The following is a 10,616-nucleotide window of genomic DNA, read 5'->3' on the forward strand; positions in this document are numbered from 1 at the left end:
CGCGGCTCCCGGCTTCGCCGCCTGCGTGCTTAGGTTTCGCGTGCAGTAACTTTGCAAAGAAAAACAAGAGACTGCTCGCAGTCTATTAGAGCGCAAACAAACAAATTCTCCGGGAAAGCAAGAGTCTTCGTGCCGTGTTGATGTCTCGCAAAGAAAATGTAGGTTGGCCAAAACATGGACAAAACCATGCAAAAATGTATAGGATATCGGATCCATAGAATAGAGTCTACCCCCCTCGCCCCCACCCCCCCCCCCCCCAAATACATAGCCTTTACAGAGACGTTGTTTTAAGTTTATTTTCGTTCTTTTCGAAAACATCGGCTAGCGCGCGAGAAAGAAAAATAAAGAACTATTTTCTCCTTCCCCTATCACTAACCCCTTGCGCTGGCGGTCAATAAATCCCCGCGGTTTTTATTTTTTATCACGCGCGCTCGACGGACTCTGTTAAAAATACATAAAGTACAGTAACAACCGAGCACTCAACCTCGTTCCCATAGTCCCGTCCTACTCGCCCCAGGACCTTGGGAACAAGGTTACTGGCCCTAATGAACTGTAGTTCAAACTGAGGAAACGCAATCATGCACGTTAATGTCAGAATTTCTCCTTTCGTGGGCTGACTCGGTGGGTGTACCAGGTTGTTCCAGTATTTTTCCTGCTTCGCTTTCATCAACAAGCGAGTCTCGCATGTTTCTCTTATTCCAGCGCTTAACACAAATCACCAATGGAATTAATGAACCCATAATAAAAAAGGCGCCGGACATCAGGAAGGCAGGCTTATATGATCCAAAACTATCAGCAATAAGTCCTAAAAACATAAGAGATCAAGATCAGTTTTTATTAGCACAGTCTAGCACAGTCTCTCGGGTACAATATGATGAAAGTCTATATACATGTATACGCTATCCTCGGAGACAAAGGGGCAGTCAGTCAGGTCGGGAGAAAAGGCGCGACAACAGTTTTCAAAGGGCTCCTTCGCCCGTATTTGAAAACTTTCGTCGCGCCTTTTCTCCCGACCCGACTGACTGTCCCTGGGTCTCCGAGGATGGCCCAACCCTAATGAAATGTAAATAATGACGTCAGTAGCCAACTGCGAGGAGCGAGGAGATACGGCTGTATTCACAGGGTGTGAGGTCAGAAAAGATTCGCCTACATCAACTCCCTAGCAAGCTGACTATTCTGGCCCCGATTTAGATGACTGAATTACACCCTGTATATGAGGTAATGCATTTTACTGAACGGATCAGCAGCAGAATTTGGGGATAAAAATAACCTTTAGAATTTACAAGAGAATGGGGCACGCAAGTGAAGGTTGGTTTCGCTACATTTGTTGAACCTCAATTCGAAAATGCAACTCCCTGGTGACAGGATAACCGAATGGAAAAGTAAACTGGAGCTGGAATTGGAACTGAGCAGAGACTTTTGAGCGACGCACTGTAACCGGAAGTGGACACTTTCATGTATACTTGGGCAGTAGTTTTGCCCAAATTTGTATAGGTAATAGCATGATTTGTAGTGATATTTAGCATAATTACCACGACTGATATTTCGAAATTGTTATACGTAATTTCACGAGGCCGTTGGGCGAGTGAAATTTGAGATGATTTTGAAATATCATGAGTGGTATTTATGCCAAATATCACGTACAAATCATGCTATTATTTGTTTATACTACTACCCACAAAAGGTTTGTAATTTTCACATGTAGGTATTTCAAATTAAGCTGAAATACCACTGCTCTAAGCCAATCAAATTGCAGAAATTTCTCATGTAGTAGTACGGGCAAATCCTCTCTATAAAAGTAAAGACAGTAAGAAATAAAAATTCGGTAGCGTCAAGGCATTTTAAAAGCCAGGATAAAAGCATCACCTCCGGTTGACGCGCGTCGCTGAAAAACGTCGTTGCTAGAGTGCTGTATGCCTTACCTGATATTGGCGGTCCAACTAGTGTTGTTACGGATATGGTCAAAAGAAAGTGACCAAACGATGAAGCTGCTCTGTAATGATCCACGCACGTCACAGCCTCGATGTTCATAACTGTAGCCGTCACCCCATCGCAGAACCCAAATGTAAACGCGTACGCAACCAGAGGTGAGTAACTTTGCGCTAATGTTAAGAGCATCATCGAGATACCATTTATAAGCCCTGCCCCTTGTAAAATATACAAGTTCTTTAGCTGCTTAATGGAACATAGAAAACCTCCAGCAAAGCGTCCAACAACTGCGGTGATTCCCAAGTAAAGAACAAGCCTTGAAGCTGCGCTGAAGGACGTTCCTAGATCTTGCGCGAACTTTACCTGTATGGAAAAGAATGTAGCGCTAAATACCATGGGGTTTACATTTGTTCTCGTTCAAAAGTGTCATATGATGGCAACATAACAAGATATCGGGACGATTAAAAATAAAGCAGGGGGCGGGACAAAAACGCAAACGCGCGACAACAACGCTCTTTTTTCACCTGGGAGAGGTGAAAAAAAGTGCTGCACGACATTTCTCGGAGATTTGCAAAGTAAACAAAAATGTACGATTTGGAGCTGATATGCTGGGGTCGAAATGCCCTTGAAATTTAAAACCAATAAATGTTCTCTGATCTCTCTACAGTTTCCTTGCAAAGCAACTGGTATTATTATTATTATTATTATTAGGCTTGAATTGACGAGGTAACGCCTATGCAGTCGGTTGTCCCTTTCGTAAACGGTCGCTGCTATTTTTAAGAGACGTAGGAAATTTTTGACCAGTTATTGAAAGTGCTTCTATGAAAAAGAGAGAAAAACGCGACCCAGGGTCGAACCCGGACCTTAACAGATCTTTTTTTTTAATGCAGGATATTTTTTTTGCAGGTATTCAAGATTTTTTTCCCCTGAAATCCGTCTGCAGAATATTTCTTCTGAAATTACCCATGCCCCCGCCCCCCCCCCCCCCCTCAAAAGTCAAATGGTCGGCCCCTAAAGGCTTGGTTACAAATGGTGGCATCGACCATTAAAAATGGCAAAGACCGTTTACAAAAGGAAATAGGCAACGCCCATATCTTACCAAGTGGACGTAATTTGTAATGCGAGCAAACATAACAAAAAATGAGCATGCTGTAAGCAAAAGAAATCCAGGAACCTTCCATACTGAACAATGGAGTGTAAACCTCTTGGAGTTCTCTCTATGTTTTTCTTCCTCTTCATCGGTACTTGAACTGACCTGCCCTTGTGTTAAGTTGGCATCATACAAGATACCACAGAAGCTGTTAAGAAACAGAGCAGCGGCAAAAATCCGCAATGTATCTCTCCAATGAACGACGGTAACAAGAGATTGTAAGACTTGACTGAGGACCATTGTACCCAGACCTTGGCCAGCTGCAGAGACTCCAAGTGCAAGTGATTGTCGTTTGTCAAAACAGCGTCTAACGACTACGACGCTTGAAACTAAAACACAACCGCTTCCACACCCAAAAACAGCATAAGAAACAAATAAAAGTGTCAAACTTGAGGCAAACGAAGCCACGGCTAAACCCGATGCACATGCGAGGCATCCAGCCATCGATACTGCACGACAACCAAAGCGATTGATGAGAGAAGCTCCAAGAGGAGCAACAACCAAACCGAAGGCGAACGAAAGAGAGCCAACCCATGCTGATGAAGAAAGAAAAGAAAAAAAATTAACACGCAAGGAAATGAAACGTCCAGTAATTAAGGAAGGAAAGGGCTGGCGCGAACCTGACGTAGACAATTTATAAACGAAATAAATAAATAATAAATAAAACGGCGGACTTGGCTAAATTGGCAAGTTAACGAAACATAGAATCTCAGACACCTCTATAAAAGGGACACACACACAGGTCTCGCTGCTTTTCAGTCACTTTCTTTGAACTCTATATGGAGGACACTAAGACGGACATAAGTGCCGCTCCCAAAGGTAGAATAACCATCTTAGAGCCGAGAGTTAACCTGCAAAAATTTCGCCAAATTTGTTAGCAAGACAACCACTCACAGCATTAATCGAGAGGCCATGGAAACATGCAGTATGTGTCCTGACAATTTCTTTTTGTTTGCGTTACCTATAGCCACACATTTCCCGAAACCATCAAAATCCGTCCAGAATCATGAAGCAAGCAAGCATAGCATGAATGTCGAGCTAGTTTGCCAAGAGTGTGCTCTAGAGATGACTACTAAACAAAGGTCGAGTAATTGAAGTATCAGACTACGTTGACACGCACGGCACCGGACGAATTTTCAGCCGGATGAAAATTCGTGCGTTTCGGTGTTCCGTCCAGACGGAACCACCTTAATAATTAGAGCGATTTCCGTATGACCTTGAAAAGTGGTTTCGGTAAGTGTTCTTTATTTGTTTTGTTAGCCTATAGATGAAAAGATCAAAACATGGACTCTTCGTTTTCCCGCCAAAGAAAACCCTGATACAGTCGAACCTCGATGTGCGACCACCTCTCGTAGGCGACCATCTGCCATAAGCGACCACTTATCCAAAACACCAAAACTTTCTCTGTCAAAGCCTTACAATTGGAACCTCTAGTAAACGATCACCTCCTGTAAGCGACCCCGACCACTTTTTGGGCCTGAAAGTTTAATGATTTTCTATCGTTTTTAACCTCTTGTAGGCGACAACTTGACATATTCTCTGATCTCTATGTTTGCTGTGAGCACTGTGCTACCTAAAAAATTTGAAGAACTTTAGTAACAACATGGACCCACACATGGCGTAACTTAGACATTGTATACAATAAATTATCTTCCATAAAGTAGATGTGCCCGGACCACTTCATGGAAGAGGCCCCCTGGGGTTCAATTCTTGTAAGCGACCACTAAGCCCTTGCATTTTGGGTGGTCGCTTACCGAAGGTTCAACTGTATGGAGAAGGCATCGTTCGATTGGCCAATCGTGTTGCAGTATGACGTCAAAGCGAAGTATCGATTGATTTCTAGAAAGTTCTCGGGCATGAAGGTTTTTCACCCAAGCGTTCGCTTAACCAACCAAAATGCACGCGCTTTTGTATCCGTTCGATAAACCAATCAAATCGCTCTATTTCCGTTCGTTTGTTCTTTCTGTTTTGTTCGCGCGTTTTCATTTCAAGGTCATACGAAAATCGCTCTATCTGCAGGAAAATTTAGACGCAGCCTATTCGTTCAAAGTCTCGTGTGAACAGAGCGAGAAAAATAGAACGGTTTCGTGTGAACGAAGACTCAACTCAAATTTTTCAGCCGGTCGAAACTTTGTTCTATGCCGTGTGAACGTCCGGGTTGCCTCAGAGAGAACTTGTCAAACACTGGTGCTAAGACCTTCTTAGCGGAGGTAGCCTACGTGTAACCGCACCCTCCCCCACGTTTTCCGCTTTTCCTTTGTGGGGGGAACGGTGCGGCTACATGTACGCTAAGCGGAGGAAGGGGGTACGTTAAGTCCCAAAACTTGTTTTAAGTTCAAATGCGTTCGTTTCTCGTATCGAAAAGGAGGCCATGTCGCTGTCGGAATTTTACTGTTGTATTTGCGATTTTCCTTGTTGCTGTCACATTTTTAACTCATGTTCTTGCCATTTGCCGTTATTTCATCTGTCTTCTGTCCCTGTTTGAAGGCTGTGTCGCTTGTCGGAATTTTACCCTAACGGGGCCCTTACTGGTGTTTCCAAAAATAAAAAAGCTCACGCCATGAGCTTTAATACGAAAGAAATAAAATACATTAATACTTCTTGAATATGAAACGAACCTGTTTTAAAACAAAAGAAAAAATAAAACCAGTAGAGCTTACATCAGTTGTGAGGTCAAGAAACCTTTCAAGGAACCCATTGAGTAGGGTATCCTGTGATTACATTGAAAAACAAATGAAAAGTTTTTCAATGGAAACGAAATTATAGTATAGTAATATAGGAGCTTAAAACTTAACAACTTGACAAAGAACTAGTGTGAACATGAGTACAATGGAAACTAGTGAGAGCAAAAATTAGCTGGTTCACTATCCAAGACGGATGGTGGGGTTCTACTCAGCAAAGTTCAGCTCCCTTTTATGTACCATAACTGATTGTCATTTTCTGGTCATTTTTATATAGCATTTAATAAGATCTAATAAATGAAACGATGCAACGATAAGGTACATCTGTTCTAATTCCTTGAATGTAATTGGCACTTTTAAAAACCTGAAAACATTTGGCGTACTTCCACTCATGACACACTACCCTTTCATTTAGCTGAAGTATAAAAAGACATATAACTGTCAGGCAAAGCCTCCCAGTATATTTAATGGGGAAAATGTAACCAATGTAACCCCTTAGTTGGAGTAACCAATTTAAAATGAGAGGAGTCAGTGCTGTATCATCCATAAAATCCTCATCAGCTGCTGTGAACAAGATGTCGCTAAACAGTTAATTCATTTAGTGCAACAACAAAGTGGTTTGAAACATCAAACCACCAGTGACCCTCTTCATAATTACAAAAATAATACTGTACACAAACAAAGCCCCCTCATGCTAAGTTGATCCTGCCATAAAGTTGAATCCTGGTTACTGTATTTCAGTTTATTGTATTTGAGATAATAATACTTACAATCATGTGAAGTTAAAAAATAAAGTGGTGGTAACAAACTCTTTATTCCGGATTTTTTTTTTTTTGATTTTCTGTTTGAAGTAATAGTCACTACCTGTATTGTGAGAGTATACTGAATATAGGGCCATTTATACTAGGAAAAATAAGACGTAACTTAGCAAAGACGTGTCTTATCAAAGAACAGGTGTTAGGGGCTATTCTTATAGATATGTCTTAGCTCAATTTCAAATAAATGTGCCATTTATAAGGTATAGTTTGAGTCTTATTAAATATGTAACAAAGGTCTTATTTTTCCTCATTTTAAAATGGCGCTTATATCAGTTAAACAAGCTAAGGAATTTAGAGGGGTCTGGTATACAGGGTAGCTTATAATCGCCTGTATTTTTCTGTTTACAGGTAGATATAAAGGCCTATAAGCAAGGGGTTATTAAGCAGGGAAGTTTATGGTATCTGTGCAAGGTGATAAACCAACTCTCGACACATAATCTTACATCGAGAACAGGTGCTAATAGCTGACTAGGGTTAGATTTTCAATCTCGCCTGAGTACATGCACTGGTAACATGAAGACCGTGAAGTTCAGACCACTTTTTTTAAAAAAAATTCACGTCAGTTCCTTGAAAGGCTGGAATGGGTAAATCAATGTGTACAACTGTAATCCAGCATTTGATTCAGTGTGGTATATAGAAAATATGATGTGTCCTATGAAATCAGGAATAATGGTTCTAAATAAAAAGTCAGGTGTGACAGTTATGATATGTGCATTAAACTGATCAGATCAATAAAAAGCACCTAAATAAGGGCTCCATGCAAAAACGTCCCCTCTAAGTATGGGATACACCGTACGAGTGGGCTATAGCTATCAAGGGGACGTTTTTGCAGGGAGCCCTTTGGTAAAGGTCTGCAACTTTGCGTATTTATCAGTTTGTCAGATGTCTTCAACAGTACACATTTAGTAGTGACTTGAGGTGTGAATCAATTTAGAAAAATTATTGCTCTTTCTACCTATGACATACACTGATGTCTTTTGAATTGCTGTGTAAGAACCGAAACTTATTGAGTGAATGATTCGGAGGAGTTGGAGTCCACTTGCACAAAGCTTTGCACAAAGCTGGGTACACCCCTGTGCCCCCTGTTTTTTTTTTCTCCAGTTGTGGGGGGGTGGGGGGTTAAGGGGAGGGCTTATAGAGGAGGATGGTTTTGATACTATTATATATTCATGTAACCTTAATGTATAAGAAAAGATTATGAAAAGCTGACGGATGATGATGAATGCAGTTTAATTGTGGATGTACAATGAGGCAAGGGAAGGGTATCGTTTAAAAGCTTGGAGCTTTATAATAACTTTCTTGATTTCTAAATCAAAAGGGAATGGCAGCTGAATTGATTTCATACCTGTACGTTCCCTGCTTTCGTTGAAATAGTCCATGAACACAGGTAAAAGTACTCCAAAGCAAAAAAGCAACCCCGCAGTGAACGCCATATTCGTGGAAGCCGCAAGGCAAACCATCCATGCCCATTTGCTGTCCTTTTTGTGCGATGAATGGCCATCACGACAACATCTCGATACAGATCTACAAATATTCATGTTTTGTTCGATGTGGTCAGTCTTTCTATACCTATCAGCTTCACTTTATAAATATTAGTCATGTGGAGGTCGCGCGCTGGTTTCACAAGGCAGCATAAGAACAGGGGTCTGGCACGTCTCTGGACGTAAACAGCACAGTTACAAAGCGACGATCAGCGAAGTTTTCACAGTCTTCCAATTACATAACTTCTGGCTACTTGCGATTGCGTGATGCACGCAACTCACACGCAACGCAAAACGTACTTAAACCGTCACGCAAACCTTTATCCGCTCTGCTCGGTCCCAGTCTTTGTAAAAATACGTCGGGAAGTATTCTAAAAGTCTAGTTTAGGGATAGGGAATCTGTTAGAGCATTTCACAACAATATTTACCTCGTTTACCTAGCAGTGCGGTGTGCAAGTCTCACTCTACGCCTTTGTAAATTGTCTCCCACACCTCTCACAGTTGTTGTGGTCCTCAAGTTCTAAGCTGTTAGGTGTAACCATTGACAACAAGCATCATAGTTTGTGGTTATCCTTTGTCAATCAAGCGTTTTTTGAAATTTGAAATAGTATCTTCAAACGTAGTTTTTGAGGAGTTTGTTCGTAGGATTCTCAAGGCTTCTCCTTTGACAAATCCTATTTTCAAACACTCGGCAGGTGACAAGAGGTGAAATGTGTGTACTGGAAGGCTTCCGTTTTTACAAAATGTGTCTTTACATCAAGGATAGATTTTTCCTTGAATCTTGTGCCTACCCACAAACTATGATAGGAAACCTTCTATCAGATATAAAATTCACAGAGAGGGAGTCTGCACTCCTGAAACACAACAACAAAGAGGAAAAAGAAATGTTGCCTTTCGTGACACAGTACCAGCCCTTAGTGTCTACTTCAAAAGAAGTTAAAAAAAAAAAAAATGGAATCTTATACAAAACCAAACGTTACTTCGCCAAATTTTAAAGAACCACCTATCATTTCCTACAAAAAAGGAAAATCCCTAAAGAACATGCTCGTTAGAGCTAAAATATAAAAGGTTAACACAAGGTTTCACGCCGGTATAGATGTGCGGCCTGTCACCCCTTGCATTTTCTCACGTTCAAAGGTGGCGTTTAGGTAGGCAAAACCCCCGTACATGTGGAGAATGATCTTAAAAGCAGAAATAACAAAAAAACGACATTTCAAATATCCTGTGGCCACCATGTTGAATTTTCTGATCAAACGAAACTACGATATGTCAGCGGTGACCTATAATGTCGCCCCGAAAACAAAAAGTCGTGCCAAAAACAAAGTTAGTCGTGCCAAAAAAAAGTCGTGCCGAAAAAAAGAAGTCGCGTCAAAAAAAAAAGTCGTGCCGAAAACAAAAGGTCGAGCCAAAAAAAGTCGTGCCAATAGAACAGTCGTGCCGAAAAAAAGAGTCGTGCCAGAGAAAACTAACGTCGTGAAAAAGAAACTTGATGATTTTTTTTTATTTTTTTATTTTATTTTTATTTATTTATTTTTTGCCTTACAGACATATATTAAATGTTTACAGTACTAAACACTACTGAAACTAAATACTACTAACAATATTCACTATACTTGCACTATTTACAATATTGGCTATACTGACAATACCATCCATACGATGCTCGTACTACTAATAATTACAATGGTTACACTACTTACAATTCTAGTACATCACACGCACACACACACCCACATAAACACACACACACACACAAAAAAAAAAATAGTTAGTAGGTCAGAGGAGTTATTTTTCATGTCTATTTTATAGCTTTTCAATTCTGTATTTAATTATCATTTTACCAACGAAGTCTTGGAGGAGAATTGGTTTGTTGTGTAGTTTGTTGGCGTAGATGTAGTATCTCATAAACAACATGGTATAATTGAATTTCCTTACTAGTACCTTTTCATGTAAGTCCGAGAGGATGCCGAACAGTCTTTCTTCGCTAGATGGGTTGAAATTGATCTTGTTTTCTATATTGAACCAGTTGATAACCCGTTGAATGAAATTCTTGACGAAATGACAATCTCTAAAAGTATGATTAATAGAGTCTTTTTCACCACAATATATACATTCATCATCTTCCTTGATTCCATAGCGGTAAAGTTCCTTTTTGGTGACTACAATTCGGTGGATTAATTTATATTGAAATTCCTTTAATTTGGTCTCTCTACAGACGGTTTTTAGGGAGGTGAATATTTTTTCCCATTTATCTTCATCCAAGGAAAGATCTTTGCTCCATCTCTGTGGCCCAGAATGACCTGTTGTGTGGATTTTTGTGCATAATAACGTATAGAAGTCGCTAGTCTTGATTTTGTTCAGATATAGAGTTATCGATTCATTTAATTGTAGACTAAGATTATTATCAGAATATAACTCTTTATTAATTGGCTTCGTTGATTTTGCTTTGGCTAATAGGTGTTTTGGGATAGCGCTAATAACTTGATAGTATTGAAGGAAGTTAGTTTTACAGGAATACTTATTCATAAATTCCTGGTAGGTCATTGGTTGACCGGTA

The 10,616-nt window shown here is 40.3% G+C and overlaps 1 protein-coding gene across 1 annotated transcript; it reads right to left on the minus strand.

Moving 5' to 3' along the window:
* Window positions 1–270: 270 nt before the first annotated feature.
* Window positions 271–8,278, minus strand: LOC140942553 (monocarboxylate transporter 12-like). Its single transcript, XM_073391470.1, has 4 exons — window positions 7,924–8,278; window positions 3,029–3,615; window positions 1,923–2,292; window positions 271–805 (listed from the first exon to the last, which is right to left on the minus strand). The coding sequence occupies exons 1-4, from the start codon at window positions 8,114–8,116 to the stop codon at window positions 558–560; spliced, it is 1,398 nt and encodes a 465-aa protein (XP_073247571.1). The 5' UTR covers window positions 8,117–8,278; the 3' UTR covers window positions 271–557.
* Window positions 8,279–10,616: the final 2,338 nt, after the last annotated feature.

This window comes from Porites lutea, chromosome 7 (genome assembly GCF_958299795.1).
Source record: "Porites lutea chromosome 7, jaPorLute2.1, whole genome shotgun sequence".
Classification (NCBI taxonomy): Eukaryota; Metazoa; Cnidaria; class Anthozoa; order Scleractinia; family Poritidae; genus Porites; species Porites lutea.

What these genes read in the sequence shown, in the direction of transcription:
- LOC140942553 (XM_073391470.1), bottom strand. Translation starts at nt 8,116, where the DNA reads ATGAATATTTGTAGATCTGTATCGAGATGTTGTCGTGATGGCCATTCA. An exon ending in CGAAAGCAGGGAACGTACAG is followed by an intron (nt 3,616 to 7,923) that starts GTATGAAATCAA and finishes TTTCTTCATCAG; the next exon opens with CATGGGTTGGCTCTCTTTCG. An exon ending in TTACAAATTACGTCCACTTG is followed by an intron (nt 2,293 to 3,028) that starts GTAAGATATGGG and finishes TTTTCCATACAG; the next exon opens with GTAAAGTTCGCGCAAGATCT.